We start from the raw sequence: 17,707 nt of genomic DNA, 5'->3' as shown, positions 1-17,707 counted from the left end.
CCCACACTCTCTTTAAACCTTCCTCCTGTGCAGAGGACCCACTTTTGGCAAGGCATTAAAGGAGATAAATCCTTTAATAAACATCTTCATAAAGGGATTGAGAGAAAGAGCAAGATGGAGATTGGAAGAGAGACAAAGAGAGAGAGAGAAAACAGCAGAGGGAGTGAAGCAGGTTGAGACTGAGATTGTATGAGAGGACGAAAGACAGAGACAGACAGAGAAAGATGCAGATATTTAGCCTGGATTTTTTGAAGCGGCAAAGAAAGGATCCATCATCCTTCCAGTTACCCAACATTAACCTTCACATGCCTGTTTTTTTTGTCTGCTAAGTGGGAACGGAGCTGCTGTTAAATGTTGTATTTGGCAGTGGGGGGGTAGTGGGTTTCTAGTGGGGATCAGACTTAGCTTAGCCTGGGTGGCTGTCAGTTGATAGCACGAAGCGAAAGCGAGCTGGAAAGCGAACATGACAGTTGAGCGAGAGAGCCGGGTGGGGGGGGGGGGGAGACTTCCTTCCAACAATTGCTCAGGCAAAAAAATCCAATCCATGTACTGAGATTTGATCTGAATAATAGTTTTGTTTTTAACACGCTGCCAGTGCATGTTCACCTAAAACCACTGAACATATTATACTGAATGTCTCAATTAGGAACATGTGATGAATTCCCAACTTTTAAACACTGACAGATTTTTGAGCCTTGTGGCAGTGGTCTGACGCTCTAGCGATATTAATATGAGTTTTGTGAGGATTTGTCAGATTAGATGGGCTTGGTATCAGGGACAAGACCAGCCATTTGAATAACATGTGCTGTGTGTGTGTGTGTGTGTGTGTGTGTGTTTGTGCATGGCTATATTTTGTTGCATGTTTCCATCTGGTGTGTGTTCGATGCAAACGGAATTAAGGCACATTTAATAACTAATAGCCGTCTTTTTGGGGTTATTTTGCCTTTCGGCTTATCCCGTACGTTCAGGGTCGGGTCGCCACAGGGGATCATTGGTCTGCAAGTTTACTTGGCACAGTTTTACATCAGATGCCCTTCCTGACGCCAACCCTCCCCAATTTCACTGGGCATGGGGACGGGCGGCGGTTTGGGGTTCAGTGTCTTGCCCAGGGGCACTTGAACAGGGAGAGCCGGACGTGAACCTCCAACCCTACGGTCGATAGGCGGCTCCAAAAGGTCCCATTAACGATGGTGTGACGGAGGAGGTGATAGCTTAGCCTAGTAAAAGGACTACAGTGCTGGAAACAACTTCCAGAACTTCCTGTTCAGTTCAGAAACACAAAAATTAGTGAGATTTCAGAGTTTTTCTTAACTTCACTCCTGCTTTAAATATCTATGCTAAGCTAATCACCTCCTTCCTCTGGCTGTAGTCACACATACGAACGTTTAAGATTCACAGCTTAATCTAGAAAGTTATGTACAATATTAAACGAGCACAGATGAAAGTCATGGATAGTTATGGAAAGTTTTGGACCAGGAAGTAACTTTAACTTTTCCCTCTTGGCCAGAAAGTTAACAAAATAGTCACAGTTACTGTTTTCACACACACACACACACACACACACACACACACACACACACACACACACACACACACACACAATCAAAGCTGAACACTTGTGTTCTTCTGTGTCCTTACAGCTCTCCAGTTGTAGTGTACAGGTCTGCTTGTCCATGGGATACTTGGTCAGATCCATGTTGCAGGCCACAGTGGTTGTTATCCTAAAAAACAAAAATGCCTACGTTTGTGCTGTACAGTATATTATAGTGTTCATATTCATATATGTATTGGTATGAGTGTCCTGATGGCCTTGAGAAGCAAAGGCTAGTGAAAAGTGCTAAGACTTTATTTAGCTTTTGAAAGAGGGTTTTTCCATAGCCAGGCTCCAAATTGAGGGATTTCTATGAATGAACTTCGGTATTTTTTCTCTGACGTGGCCTGTAGACTGATATTAACGCCACATTATCTTGATCTAAATTTTCATGAACCACAGTTCTCCCCACTTACCTGGGACACTCCAGCAGATGCACTGGCTACACACTAAACACATTCTCTAAATAAATAATGAAAATTTAATAAGAGATTCAAGGCCTGTCTAAATCTGCATACAAACTACATAGTACTGTATAAGAATTTCAACACGAAAACTCAAATGTTCACATGTTGCAAGCAGATTCTGGTGAGTTTAGAGGCCATGAATAACAAACCGAGAAACAACAAATTATTATTCTAAATGTGTATATTTACCATCTAAATGATTCCATTGTAGATGAACCCATGTGTCCTACTGTACATGGCCCATGTTTGCAGTACTTTTGTAAAGCATGGAAGTGTGTACTTTAACTAATATAAGTAGTCGTAATCAGTACACAGTGCCCTTCCTGCTGCAACCCTGTCCCCTTTACTGTCCAACCTTTGTCCACTCGCACCGCACGGAAACATTTACCACAGCTGTCCTTATCCAACAACACCTCACATTCACAGTCCAAATCCCCCAAGGCGGCGAAGCATCTCCTGACATCTTTTTTTTTTTCTTTTTGCCTAGTTGTCCTCTCGCACATCCTGCTCTCTGACTGTTAAGCACTATCCTCCTCCGCATTTCCTCGGTCACAGTACAACCCAGAAATGGTTGCAGTGGTCTGTATGGAGGCAAAGGTCCATGAGACCAGGGCACACATACCACACACATATCATGTTGTTTCCCCACAACATAGGAATAACCAAGCTGATGCACTTCTCGTAATTCTGCCATATAGAGACGTGATTAACTGTGAGGCCAGACTGAAATGAGCCTAATTACCCATCTACATGATAGTTACACACCATTAGAAAAATATCTCATGTGACTTTCTTCTCCCTTTGAGCATGTGTAACCACAACTATACTGTATGTGAACAACTTTAGTTCCATAGACATCAAAGCACCACAATACTAATGGATCATAGACGGCTCCTATACAAGCCATAGCATGTAGGAAGTTTTACAGCATCTGGCAGAAAAGATCGAATCCCTATAGGGTTAAGAACATGAATAAACTCACTATCTGCATCATTCCTATCGATGGGTAATGAGCTACGTACTTGCCAAGTGCTTTTCAGATGTTAAGCTCTGGCCCACAGAGACATTTCCGTTGGAGGAATCACAACAGGACTTATGTTGCTTTGACAGCCTACAGCTCATTGTATCAATAGCTCACATGCTCCCACAATTCAACATCTAATAGACGTGATACACCTCCTGGCCTGGCAAACACGTTATCTCCTCTTCAATCCGCACCCCTGTCTCATCCGCTGAATTCTCGAATCCCTTGGCCGACTTTTCATTTTCTATCGGAGCAGAATGAAACCAAACACAGCACCTAATAAACCAACAGCCTTGTTTGTTATACCACCTCAGCGCGTAAAGGACGGTCCCATTGGGGAAGATGCGGATCAGTCTGTTCTCCACGGTGATGTCGTGGAGGAAGGATTTCTTGGAGTCCACAATAAATGTGTCGGGCACCCAGAGAAGCTCCACCAGCCGCCCGTCAAGACTTAGGCTCTTGTTGCCTTCAAACACCAAGCGCTCATCTGTCCAGCGCTGACGAAGGAAAATGGTGGCGGTGTAGTCCTGTAAGATTGGGGCCCACCGTCAACAACAGTCAACAGACTACTATACAATGCACATAACATGCTGACAAGCAAGCGAGGCTTCTGCACACCAAGCTTCCCAAGTGTACTTATATTTCATTAGTCAGCTTGGGGCTGTTTTCCTTTTTTGCATTGTTGAGTATCGATGGAGTCAGGTCCCTAAGCTCTGCTGTGCCTGAAGCAACAGTAATCCTCAGCTGTGCTTCAGGTCAGCAAGTCTGCTCTGGTTTTATAGAAAACTTCACATATCTTTTGTGCAGGAAATTCGTTCTGGATATCCTGGTGTTACATCATTTGCTGCTACATAATCAATTCCTTGCATCGTCTGGCAACAAGCTGCGAGTGTAATTTCCTAACCAAACATGTTCAGCAGTGCAGGAATTTAGTAGAGCGCACGGAGTGATGCCGGCGTTTTGCACACATTGTAAGTGAGGCTTACACATGAAATGAATGCTCTATGCTGCTGCTGTCAATCACAGTCCCTTTACTGATCAACAAAATGAGCCCATTGAAGCACCTTCCTATGAAGGCCCAATCTCATAAGCTGTTATCCAAAAGGATTGATTTAACATTTGAGTTTTGTAGTTGGTGTAACCAGCATTATGTTTTTAAACTGTATCAAACACTAACTAACATTTTAAATTCGATTTAAATGCGGTTTTATCTGTGACTGGCATAAGGTTACTCTGGCGTTGATGTGTTACAGGTGCAGCATCCCATTGAGTCTTTATGTAGGGAGATTTTATTGGAAAAAGATTCAGCCATCGCATGCAATAATATACCAACAACCCCCTAAAACAACAGTAATTAAATAATAATACCCCAGTAATTTTGCCCACTACAAATAAATGATTTAAAATCAATGGGGACTGACAGTAAACAGTTGGACCTCAAAAACTGGTGGTAAATTTCAGAAGTCATCGTCTTACCATGTTGATCTCCGAGATGGTGTCAATGCTGGCGATATCCAAGCTCATGCCCACTGTAACAGGACCATCTGGGAACAAAGTGTACGTGGAGAATGAGTGGGGATATATAGGCTTGTATAATAAAGCATAGTGTTATATAATAAAAGGTTATTGAAGGACGACATATTTTAAGAATCCCCACATTGCTGGCGCATTAACAGCTGCAGTCTGTCAAGTGAGAAGCTCCTTCAGGGAATTAGTTCTCCCAGATTCCCCATCAAAGAGAGGGAACTTTGCCACGCTTGTATATCTTCCCATCTTCATTCTCTAAACCACATTCTCAACTTTTGTTTCTGTGAGGGATTTTAATGAGCCTGGAGTTATACTGCGACATGTACTACATCTACTGTAAGCAGGTGTTTGTGTATATATATGTCTTCACAAGTTACTGACATGCGTCTATTTCCAACTTTACATTTGAACAATAATGTGTAATGATACCATGTGCACACACATGGAAACTTGTGCAAGAGCTGGTACCTAGATGGAGTTTTGAAATAATCCAAGTTACTGGAATTGTTTCCCCCAATTTATTTGTTGCGTCTTATTTAACTCACTGCATTATCCAAAATATCAACTTAGTCTTACAAGGTTACACAAGAATAACTTTGGTCATTTTCTAACTTAATTGTCATAAAGCGCCAAACAGAATCTAAAACGTTGAAGCTTCTCTACTTGGATTTGGTCACTTGTCAGCCTGCAACTTGGATTAACTTGTTCATCTGTGCCAGATCCTTGTTCTCAGAAAATGATTAAAAACGCATCAGCCAGACACACGAATGTGTTTACCATGAATACTGTCCAAACTGATGTAAATCTTTTCAGATGTAAAACCTTTTCAAATTTAATTAACTGTATACTTAACAATAATGTGCTTTTTGTGTTTGCTCAGTTAAATAAATGCTTAATAAGTAACTTATGTACTCTTATGTATATTTTAAAATTTAACTCCAAATACTCATGAATAATTAAAAATAAACAGTTGGAGAGAGAGTTAACAATCTATCCCCTTCAGGGATAATGTGTCTGGTAATATTAACTAAAAAAACTCAGATTCCAGCCTGCGACTTACAGGGTAAGTATAATGAACTTACTGTGTACTTATTAGTAACAGTACCTCATAGGTAGTTTACCTCCACACTACCTATGGATGCATATTTGGTGTTATTTGATAACAATAAGTAAACTTTGGGGAATAAGAATAATACCTACAGTATAAGTATTTTGTAGTAAAGGGGTAGTTATTAAATAATTACATGATAGGCGGAAATCTAATGTGTAAAAATAAATGAATACACCTTAAATGTAAAGTATATCACTGTAGGTTATCGATGTGTGTTTGTGTTCACCAGGGTTTTTAACCATCATTGTGTGCCAGACGTCTGAGGCGAGAAGGACTAGAGATTAGGCTGAATAACGTTCGCCTTGGTGAAGTGTGAGGCACAATTTTGGATCAAGCAGCGAGTAAACAAACCATAATCACATTGTGACAGATTCCCAGAGCCCAGAACAATAACGGCAGTGAGGGATCTGCAGGAAAACGTGACATTGCTCCCCTGAAGGCAAACACGGAGAAAGACTTTGTTTCACCATTATACAACTTGAGTCACACACCATATTAGAAGCTTTGATCTTGATTACACTACTATCTACATTATATTGCAGGGTTATATTTTATTAGCATCTCCAGTATGTAAATGCAGAATATATTTGAATATGTACATTCACACATTTTTTCAGCTGACTTTCAGCTGGTCTACACTCACTGGGAGCAACTAAGTTGGGGTTCAGTGTCTTGCTCAAGGACACTTTGACATGTAACCGGTGGAGCCGGGGATCGAACCAACAACTGCGGGATTGATGGACGACTGCTCGCTCTCCTGCGCCCCCAGTCGCCCCCGCCTTCATAGAGTACAGTATGAAGTAACTTTAAAAGTGTGTATAAAAAGGGACACAAGCACAAAATCCCAATTTGACAGCCCCCTTCTGTCTAACACGCATGTTCCCTGAATGTCCTTTCATCTCTATGGCTGCATATGCTGCACTGCTGTTTCCTTACTGTCGAAGAAAGGCCTGAGGTACTTGTTGTATCCTTTCATCAGCCTCTGAATGGTGGGAGGCAGAATTTCTCCCTCCTTCACTTCTGCGTTGAGCATTGAGCTGTCTAACAACCTGAGAACAAAGGAAAGAAAAAAAGAGCATCAGAAAGAGAGAAAAAAAACTGAAACAAGAAATGATTTTTCCACCATTTTGCATGTACCAGGTAAATTCCTCTTTATGACCAACTCCCGATTCACATTCATGCTGGCTTTCAATTGAGTACTACATTGAATCTTACAAGCCATGCTGGGTCAAAGAAAAGATTAAAATTGCAACTCGGAGCTGTTAAAAAATGAAGAAAACCAACACGCTTTGCTTCTTTTAATTATTAGATTACCATAAATTAACTGGTTTCAGAATATTTTAAGTCCTGCAGCTACTGTATTTTCCCCTTTACTTAGGCCTTTAAAACTACCATTGGCTTCCTGGAGAATTCTTTGCCCTATTATTTCTGAATGCTATCCTTAAAAGGCACATTGAAGTGTGGGAAGATGATTATGTTGCTGGCAAATGTGGCAGGGGAAAAGAACACTCATCGCGCCTTCCCCAGCAGTATGAGACTCTAAATACAGAAGGCCTGCTCTGTAGAGAGGAAGCCCCAGGATACTTGTCATGATGTAAGAGGGGCTGAAGCAAGATAGCTCAGGCCATGTGCAGAGGCAGAAAATATTTATCTTTTATACCGTGGCAGCATTTCAGACTCTCCTATTGTGTGCATTTTTTTGCTGAAGACTTCACAAACCCATCTATTGGCGATGTGGCCTTTTTACCAAATGGTTGCTCTAATGGTTGTTCTGTACTCTGGACCCATACAACCATTTGTTAGGATAATGTGCAAATGTTATTTTTCTCCCCATAAAAAAAAAATGGCGGAGCTTGTTCCAGTGTGCTCCGGAAGCACTCCACTGATGTTTATGACACACATTACTTTAATTGTTTCTCAACAGGAAATATGATGTTTTTTCAGCAGTTTTAGTAGATGTGAACACATGAAGTGCTGTACTGACTGTGTTGAAAGGTCCTGGGAGCAATGCGGGACGTAGCAGCTGCAGAAAACAAGGACCTCTGGTGATTTCAAATGAGGCGCATGGCACTGTTCAACGGGTGTTTGAGTGGATCAAAGCCATAAGCTCACCAACCTGGGTGCCAGGAGATGGGAAGCGGATCCGAACTACATGTCTGTACAATGGACCACACGGTGGCTGAGTCGCTGGAGACTTTGAAAGGTACTGGCTTGTCCAGTCATGGTTTTCCCTCAGTTGTGTTTGTGCCCAGGGACAAAACACGCAAACACAGGCAGAGCAGAGTAGTCCACAAAGTCCAACGCAGCGAGAAATGTACAGATTTGTACACTGGGGAAACAAAATGGGGCCAACTCCTCAGGACAAGACTCAGCCTTCTGTGTGCATCTGGAGAACAACTACTTTCCCGACAGAAGTGTCCACACTCAAGACAAGAAAGACCTGTGGTTCATGTCAGACTTGCAGCCGGCTGTTTGAGCAGGAATAAGTCTTGGATGAGAAAGTCATGTTAGTGTTAGCACTGCATTATCAATGTATGTTGCCATACATGACCCTTGTGACCTTCTCAAATGCTTTTGCATTTAAGGGAGATGACAGTGTTTCTTCGTGGCATTCAAAAGTCTCTGCTGGGACATATGACAACAGAAGCAAGACTTGTTTAAAAAATTGACGAATTAAATTAGAACTATAGGCAAATGTACAACTGTCATAAATCATAAGTGTCATTTATCATGGAATTGCTTTCCTATAATAAGCACTTACTCTACTGAAAGCTGAGAGCTATTTGTCTTTGAGGTTCACAGATGTTTTACAGTCTGACAATGAATGCGAGTTTCTCTCACTCTCTCCGTCTCTGGTAATCCCTTGACTTCCCTCGAACTTTGGGCTGTCTAACACTTCACCTTCAGCTGGCAGTTGAGACCTCAGTTTTCCAACCTGCCAAAAACAAAAGTCACTACCCACTGAGCCCTGACAATGAAAAAAGAAAAAACACCAAGAAGTAGTCTTAGAATCCAAGAATCACACAGGCTCCTAATATAAGCAGCACAATCAAAAAGGATATTTAGGCTGTTTGCCACACAAAAAGGAATGACTGCACACACACACACACACACACACACACACACACACACATCACTTATGTTTATGTACTGTTGGGTTTCTCTCACACTAAATGAAAACTCAGTGTGTGGATTACAATGCTTGCTGTCAGACCTGACACACCAGCCCACTAGGCTGCCTATCAAGAATCAAGACACAGTGAGAGCCCACAGCTGAGCCGTCGAGGGCCATGCTACCAAGCTACTGGAGTTACTCTGTTCTGATGATGGACAGTAAACTACAGAGGTTGTAGTCTTAGCTGACCTGCTTCTCCACAGATTCCTCCAGGTGGCCTCATCTGAACCAAGCTCCTTCTCTATACGATGCCATTTAGAGATGTTGTTTTGAATGATGAAAATAGAGGCAGAGGAACGTTTGATATACTTTCACTTCCTAAATTAGAACTGCAGAATGCAAGATGAAAATCTGTGCTCGTTTGGGCTAGTTTGTGTATTTCTTTAGTAATAATTCAAGAAAGCACAGAAAGAAAAAAAAAAAGTTTTATTATGGATTTATATATATGTTGTAAGACTCTCAAAGTAAAAAGTTGTCGCACTGACAAATGATCTCCAAGAGTGGGAAAGCATCACTGTACTTTTAAAGCAGCACTAGAGAGATGAAAAACACACTTAAAAAATGTATCTGCTCCCAAGTCAAGCTCAACAGTTTGGTGTCAGCATGAGTTGCATGACACCACCAGATTTGTGGAGGCTTGATCTGCTACCGCACTTGTAGCAGCAGCATTAACTGCACAGATGCACGACAATGTGAATCTAAATAAGACCTAATGTGATAATTGGCCAGTCACAAATAATTGCTTCTTAGCTCTCTGACTGTGGAGGAAAATGAAGTGCCAGCAGGAAATAATGAGGAGTCTGTCTGTGTTTTTCATGATCAAAATCTTCTGCTGTACCCAGTAATGAGCCCTTTGGTTTGCTTATTCCGAGCGGCTTCTCTCCACTCTCAGTCTTTTGCTTTGATTATTTTTCTCCTCATCTCTTTTTCCTATTTACTTCTCACAGTATTACCAGCCATTATCTGATTTGTTTCACTTCAGTAAATTATCCAAAATTTTACCAAAGCTAACAAACTGCAGTCCGTTTCCACCAAAAGCAATAGTAACATTAAATCGTAGTTTAAAAGAATAGTTCAACATCAGCACCGTATCAAAGTCATAACAGACCGGTGAAAAGTCGCAGCAGCATCTGTATGTCGGTAGGTTTAGTCATCAAAGTCATGAGAGGATGTGCAATAAAATAACCCCGGAGTAAAAGAAAAAGGCTTCGCTGGCAGACAACTCGTGTTTCATTTAAGAGTTTTTGTGCCTCAAGCCTCAAGTCGCTGCAAACCATTCCTGTATAAACTAGAAGATAAACCACAATCATTCTCTAACCTTAACCAAGTGATGTAGTTACCTAAACACGCCCGTCCCTACGTCTGTCACTCCGCTGCCGATCATCACTCTTACCTTTAATATGAAAATCGGTGACTATACGGTGAACTTGAAAGTTTACCAAATTCTAACCCTACTCAAAAAAGCCTAAAATTATTTGTTGCATGTTGCATGCTGGTCATAAGTGAGGTCATTCATACGTGGTATGTTTACACATGTGCCTCATACTGTACGTTTAATATTAAATGTCAATTGTTTAAAAACCGAAATAACTTCCTCGAAACTAGAAAGTAACCTGTAATAGTTGCTGAATACAGCTGATTTGTATAAAGTTCCTGGTTTTGTTCTTCTGTAACTACCCAGGACTGTAAAACATAATGGCCTCTATGTCTTTAGAGTTTTAATGACATACGGGCAATGCTAGTGTAATTTGTGTTATGATGTAGAATGTGTGGTTAGAGGACGGGGTTCTCTTCCCATAATACAGAGGTGATTTAGTGACTTGGAATAAAAGACTCAAGCCCTGTGTGTAAAATTTCAAGGCATAGGTGACAGACCACTGATCATATTCTTCAAAAAGGTCTCAGTCCAGGCAACACTTTTACATTTCACAAGAGATAAATTCAGCTGAACAAAGCATTTGCTGAGAGCTGCGTATCACTCTCTATGCATCTCCTTCTCCCCATCCCCTGTCAGTTATCCTCCCACTCAGCGGCAAACTCAACTCCAACCAGCTTCTCGCGTCTTTAACTCACTCCATCACTATGTAATTTCTAGTTCCCCATCCTCCCTCTCCTCTGCTGCAGAAAACCTGCAGTCATTGGCATCGTATGCTTCTCGAGCCTCAAAATCCACATCATCGTGTGTGTTCTGTGTACACGAAGGAAACAATGGGATTGAATATTCCCTGTTCAGAAACATGAATTGAGTGGGATTTGGAGACGGTCCTACTGTAATGTAGGTCTCTCTATTGGTCCTTTGTACCGGAGGCATGAAATGACACAAAACAGAAATGTGTTACATCTGTGAGAGATTTAGCAGCTATATTCAACATCATCATGCAGTATGTAAATACACAAACCGTGGTAGGGAGGAGGTTACAGTTGGTGATTGAGTCCAAAGCGAAACAACTTCCTGTTATTTTCACCATAAGGAGATATTTGATTTGACTTTATGTAACATTACATGTTAACTACTCTTTCCATGACATAGGTTGTGTAACATGAAGCAGCAGTAATTTTAAGCCCACCCACAATATTATTTCTAAAGCGAACCACGTTTATGTCCACGTGTCATTATGTCGAAACCCAAAGTGCAAGGTTTGCACAGTTCAGTGTTTAGGATGAAAACAGTATAACTAGTTGGAGTACCCGGTTTTTAAAGGGTTGCAGTAACCGGTTTTTAAAGGCTTGGAGTACCCGGTTTTTAAATTGCTGGAGTACCCGGTTTCTGAAGTGTTGGAGTACCCGGTTTTTGAAGGCTGGAGTATCCGGTTTTTAAAGGGTTGGAGTACCCGGTTTTTAAAGGCTTGGAGTACCCGGGTTTTGAAGGCTGGAGTACCCGGGTTTTAAAGGGTTGGAGTACCCGGGTTTTAAAGGGTTGGAGTACCCGGTTTTTGAAAGGGTTGGAGTACCCGGCTTTTGAAAGGGTTGGAGTACCCGGGTTTTAAAGGCTTGGAGTACCCGGTTTTTGAAGGATTGGAGTACCCGGTTTTTGAAGGATTGGAGTACCCGGTTTTTAAAGGGTTGGAGTACCCGGTTTTTGAAGGCTGGAGTACCCGGGTTTTAAAGGGTTGGAGTACCCGGGTTTTAAAGGCTTGGAGTACCCGGGTTTGTGAAGACTGGAGTACCCGGGTTTTAAAGGGTTGGAGTACCCGGTTTTTAAAGGGTTGGAGTACCCGGTTTTGAAAGGGTTGGAGTACCCGGTTTTGAAAGGGTTGGAGTACCCGGGTTTTAAAGGGTTGGAGTACCCGGTTTTTGAAGGCTGGAGTACCCGGGTTTTAAAGGGTTGGAGTACCCGGTTTGTGAAGACTGGAGTACCCGGGTTTTAAAGGGTTGGAGTACCCGGTTTTTGAAAGGTTGGAGTACCCGGTTTTTGAAGGGTTGGAGTACCCGGTTTTGAAAGGGTTGGAGTACCCGGTTTTGAAAGGCTTGGAGTACCCGGGTTTTGAAGGCTGGAGTACCCGGGTTTTAAAGGGTTGGAGTACCCGGTTTTGAAAGGGTTGGAGTACCCGGTTTTGAAAGGGTTGGAGTACCCGGTTTTGAAAGGGTTGGAGTACCCGGTTTGTGAAGACTGGAGTACCCGGGTTTTGAAGGGTTGGAGTACCCGGTTTTTAAAGGGTTGGAGTACCCGGTTTTGAAAGGGTTGGAGTACCCGGGTTTTAAAGGGTTGGAGTACCCGGTTTTTAAAGGCTTGGAGTACCCGGTTTGTGAAGACTGGAGTACCCGGGTTTTGAAGGGTTGGAGTACCCGGTTTTTAAAGGGTTGGAGTACCCGGTTTTGAAAGGGTTGGAGTACCCGGGTTTTAAAGGGTTGGAGTACCCGGTTTTTAAAGGCTTGGAGTACCCGGTTTTTGAAGGCTGGAGTACCCGGGTTTTAAAGGGTTGGAGTACCCGGTTTGTGAAGACTGGAGTACCCGGGTTTTAAAGGGTTGGAGTACCCGGTTTTTGAAGGGTTGGAGTACCCGGTTTTTGAAGGGTTGGAGTACCCGGTTTTGAAAGGGTTGGAGTACCCGGTTTTGAAAGGGTTGGAGTACCCGGTTTTGAAAGGCTTGGAGTACCCGGGTTTTGAAGGCTGGAGTACCCGGGTTTTAAAGGGTTGGAGTACCCGGGTTTTAAAGGCTGGAGTACCCGGGTTTTAAAGGGTTGGAGTACCCGGGTTTTAAAGGGTTGGAGTACCCGGTTTGTGAAGACTGGAGTACCCGGGTTTTAAAGGGTTGGAGTACCCGGTTTTTGAAGGGTTGGAGTACCCGGTTTTTAAAGGGTTGGAGTACTCGGTTTTTGAAGGCTGGAGTACCCGGGTTTTAAAGGGTTGGAGTACCCGGGTTTTAAAGGCTGGAGTACCCGGGTTTTAAAGGGTTGGAGTACCCGGGTTTTACAGGCTTGGAGTACCCGGTTTTTGAAGGCTGGAGTACCCGGGTTTTAAAGGGTTGGAGTACCCGGGTTTTAAAGGCTTGGAGTACCCGGTTTGTGAAGACTGGAGTACCCGGGTTTTGAAGGGTTGGAGTACCCGGGTTTTAAAGGCTTGGAGTACCCGGTTTTTAAAGGCTTGGAGTACCCGGTTTGTGAAGACTGGAGTACCCGGGTTTTAAAGGGTTGGAGTACCCGGTTTGTGAAGACTGGAGTACCCGGGTTTTAAAGGGTTGGAGTACCCGGTTTTTGAAGGGTTGGAGTACCCGGTTTTTGAAGGGTTGGAGTACCCGGGTTTTAAAGGCTTGGAGTACCCGGTTTTTAAAGGCTTGGAGTACCCGGTTTGTGAAGACTGGAGTACCCGGGTTTTAAAGGGTTGGAGTACCCGGTTTGTGAAGACTGGAGTACCCGGGTTTTGAAGGGTTGGAGTACCCGGGTTTTAAAGGCTTGGAGTACCCGGTTTTTAAAGGCTTGGAGTACCCGGTTTGTGAAGACTGGAGTACCCGGGTTTTAAAGGGTTGGAGTACCCGGTTTGTGAAGACTGGAGTACCCGGGTTTTAAAGGGTTGGAGTACCCGGTTTTTGAAGGGTTGGAGTACCCGGTTTTTGAAGGGTTGGAGTACCCGGTTTTGAAAGGGTTGGAGTACCCGGTTTTGAAAGGGTTGGAGTACCCGGTTTTGAAAGGCTTGGAGTACCCGGGTTTTGAAGGCTGGAGTACCCGGGTTTTAAAGGGTTGGAGTACCCGGGTTTTAAAGGCTGGAGTACCCGGGTTTTAAAGGGTTGGAGTACCCGGGTTTTAAAGGGTTGGAGTACCCGGTTTGTGAAGACTGGAGTACCCGGGTTTTAAAGGGTTGGAGTACCCGGTTTTTGAAGGGTTGGAGTACCCGGTTTTTAAAGGGTTGGAGTACTCGGTTTTTGAAGGCTGGAGTACCCGGGTTTTAAAGGGTTGGAGTACCCGGGTTTTAAAGGCTGGAGTACCCGGGTTTTAAAGGGTTGGAGTACCCGGGTTTTAAAGGCTTGGAGTACCCGGTTTTTGAAGGCTGGAGTACCCGGGTTTTAAAGGGTTGGAGTACCCGGGTTTTAAAGGCTTGGAGTACCCGGTTTGTGAAGACTGGAGTACCCGGGTTTTGAAGGGTTGAAGTACCCGGGTTTTAAAGGCTTGGAGTACCCGGTTTTTAAAGGCTTGGAGTACCCGGTTTGTGAAGACTGGAGTACCCGGGTTTTAAAGGGTTGGAGTACCCGGTTTGTGAAGACTGGAGTACCCAGGTTTTAAAGGGTTGGAGTACCCGGTTTTTGAAGGGTTGGAGTACCCGGTTTTTGAAGGGTTGGAGTACCCGGTTTTTAAAGGGTTGGAGTACCCGGCGACACTTCATTTGCTAAATGTTGCAATTCCCATTTGTGGGATTCACTTAAATTAGGTTGGCTACCTGTATATCATTATGATTTTCACGAGGTCATGGATAAGTGAGGATTAGTTATGGAACACACCATGAAAAAGAACTTCGGTCGACCTTAAAGGTCAGAGTATCAAGTTAATCCATGTTCAAATTAAAACAAATAAAATATCCATCTTAATTCTCAGCCACAGATCAAGTGGAAAATCAAAGAAACTAAAGTAGCTCACTTTATGTATCTAGAGGGCTGGAATTACACTGCTTGGAGGTTTTTAAAGACAGTCCCCTCATGACGTCATGGTACAGTCGACCTTAACTCCTAAGAGGCATTTATTATCTAGTGACAGGCTGTTGGGGAGAACAGGTAAAACATATGGTATTAGTTTGATCCTCAAGGTGTGCTAGAAATGCTAGCGTCACACTGGATGCTTTGCCTGTCAAGTTGCATTAAATCCCTTCTTTTCTTCTTTTGCAGAGAATATTCATTTTTTTTGTCACTGTGAAATGGGATTTGAGCAAAGTCGCTGCTGCTCTCATACAGAGAGATTATTCTCTCGCTCATCAGGGACTTTTCAGGCTTCCTTGCACCACTCAGCCACTTCAGGCTCAGGCAACCAGGCACCATGAAAAAAAAAAAAAAAAAGCCCTCCTGAGTTAACGTCGCAGACGTTTGTGGATAAAAGCAGCTGTTTTTGCTTTTCATGCTATCCTACGCTGCTCCCTGAGCCCTTTTCCATAGGAGAGTAAAAGAACTCCTTCCCACCAAATGCACAACATTTACTGTCTTCATAACCCTGGTGAAGTTGGACTCGTATGACATAAAAATGCAACTTTTATGTTTTGTCTTCAAATATAGTGCTTATTAAAAATAATACACACAGGCCTGGAAACTCCGGTGGTTATTAGGGGGCAGAGATTTGTCTGAACATGTGCGTATGTGCTAATTATGGTGTGAATGTACAAGCTGCTGCTTTCACAACGAAAGTATTACTGCTAATTTTAGCTTTGTGTGTAAACAGTAACAATAATCAGCATTGTAGTGGTGAACTGCAGCTTCACAGACACATACGGCTGCCGAAACAATAAACGCCGCCTGACTTGACGAGTGGGATTTGACACACCGTTATCATTGCTGAGTGAGTTTGTGGGTTATTTAACACAGCTTTTGTGAGCCTGTTAGTGGGGAGCACTGATGACCTGCTTATTCAGTCTGATGTTTATAGCAGGAATCAGCCGTGAGGAATTGATTGAACGTGCGCACAGTGGTTTCAGTGAGTTGCTGAGCTTCTTTTCTCCTTTGCATGATGCTGCAAGATAATGACATTTCCTCAGACTGCAAGACACTGCTGCAAAATTAACTTATCTTTTTGATGTTAAATTCAAGCTACGTCTCGATCCAGAGGCTGCATCCTTAGCGGCCTACTAAGGTCGTGTGTTTCTTCTCCCTTTGCCTTTATATACTGCTAGGCCCAAACCACAATGCTCTGGCTTGTTGAGCCTTTGTGTCACAAGCTCCAGAGTAACTTAATAAAGGTGAGCTAGTGTTCGAACTAAAACCAATATTGTCAGGGAAACTTCAATTCTTAAGGCACTTGGCTGTTTAACATTTGCATCATTGTAAGTGTTGGGCTTTGTGTCTGCCATGTTCTATTTTCTGCCAGCATGCAAAAAAAAAAAGATTGTGGTTGGATCGGGCCATGAACAATCCAAGGCTGGATTTAAATGGGACAGCTTTGTTGCAAAGCTAGTTCCAGCAGCCCTAAACCAAACTGTATGTAGCTTTGGAATTCCGTTAGACATCTCGAGGTCCCCAGAAGCCATATTTTTATGACTTTAGGAATAAACTGACAAATTTTTAGCATTCAGTGTAAGTGTCACGGTGTACTTCCTGGTTTTGGACTTTTATTTTGTGGCACCTGTTCCCTCCTCTATTTAAGTTCTGTCTTCCCTTCACTCCCCGGCCAGATCCTTGTCGTCGTTACCGTTGTCATTATTACCCTCACCAACCCCACAGTGGACTCTAGGTAAAGCCGAATGTGTTTTTCACGGACTCTGGTATTCTGGTCCCTGTGCAGCTTTCCCGTTTAGTCGGAGGTTTGCTTTTGGTTCTCAGTGTTTCTTGTCTTAGTCCTGTTTTCCCTGCCTGTTGCTCCTGGACTTCTGTGTGTAGGTTTAATCTTCACTTTTCTCTGCTCTTCTGGTCCTGGGTTCTGGTGTTTCTGGTATGCTTTGCGTTCTTCAGTTTATCAGGGCCTTTATGTTCAGTATATAGGTGTCTGCCTCCTCTAAAGTCTCCGGTGTTGGTTTCCGTGCTCCCCCCGACTCTGCTAATTTGGTTATCCTTTTCTTCCAGGGTGTTTGGTTCATGTTCAGTTTTTCCCTTAGTAGTTATTGTAATTCCATGTCTTTTGTTTTTAGTTTATCTTTCCTGTTTATTAGTTATTGTTATCTTTCTTTTACTGAGTTAACCCCCCTCACGTTTTGGGCCTCTGGTTAGTTTTGTCTGAGTCTGTTGTGTTTCTGAGCCTGTTGTCTGTACCTTCCTATTAGGAGCGATTTCCGTTTTGCCAATTTCAAGTCTGTCAATAAAAGCCCCCTAATTGTTTTCTATCGCTCGCACTGTCTCCTCTTTTGGGTCCATCCTCTAACCAAAACCCTAACAGTAAGATTTTAATCTGTAATACAGGATTCAGTAATATTTAAAATGAAAATTCATAGAGCATTTATTTTACTGTTTCTTCCTTTTCCATTATCCTCTGTCCTTCACTGACATATTTATTGACTCTGACCCACTTCTCTGTGGAGCAAGTTATACTGTAGCTAGTTAACGAGTTACGTTCCTCTATACTGTTTCATTCATATCAATAATTTAAGAATTGTAAATTAAATATTTAAAAACTTTTTCTTCAAGTAGAGCCTGCAGTAATAATACTGACCTGTAATCATCTCAGCTAGTAATTATTCAGTAATATTA

The 17,707-nt window shown here is 42.8% G+C and overlaps 1 protein-coding gene across 2 annotated transcripts in view; it reads right to left on the bottom strand.

The window, feature by feature from the left end:
- The window catches only part of LOC137098173 (gamma-aminobutyric acid receptor subunit pi), a 45,739-nt gene that overhangs the window by 6,539 nt on the left and 21,493 nt on the right, over nt 1-17,707 (bottom strand). The window contains exons 1-5 of one of the 2 annotated variants that reach the window (XM_067474127.1): nt 8,482-8,501; nt 6,657-6,769; nt 4,559-4,626; nt 3,392-3,609; nt 1,639-1,721 (exon numbers count right to left, since the gene is read on the bottom strand). In XM_067474127.1, coding sequence (XP_067330228.1) covers nt 1,639-1,721; nt 3,392-3,609; nt 4,559-4,626; nt 6,657-6,753 — 466 coding nt within the window. In that variant the 5' untranslated portion in view covers nt 6,754-6,769; nt 8,482-8,501. Of the gene's footprint in view, nt 1-1,638; nt 1,722-3,391; nt 3,610-4,558; nt 4,627-6,656; nt 6,770-8,481; nt 8,502-17,707 lie in introns of those variants that run through there. The other variant, XM_067474117.1, reaches the window with a different exon arrangement.

This window comes from Channa argus, chromosome 1 (genome assembly GCF_033026475.1).
Source record: "Channa argus isolate prfri chromosome 1, Channa argus male v1.0, whole genome shotgun sequence".
NCBI lineage: Eukaryota > Metazoa > Chordata > Actinopteri > Anabantiformes > Channidae > Channa > Channa argus.
Note: the sequence above shows the minus strand (reverse complement) of the source record. Positions and strands in the feature narration are given on the sequence as shown.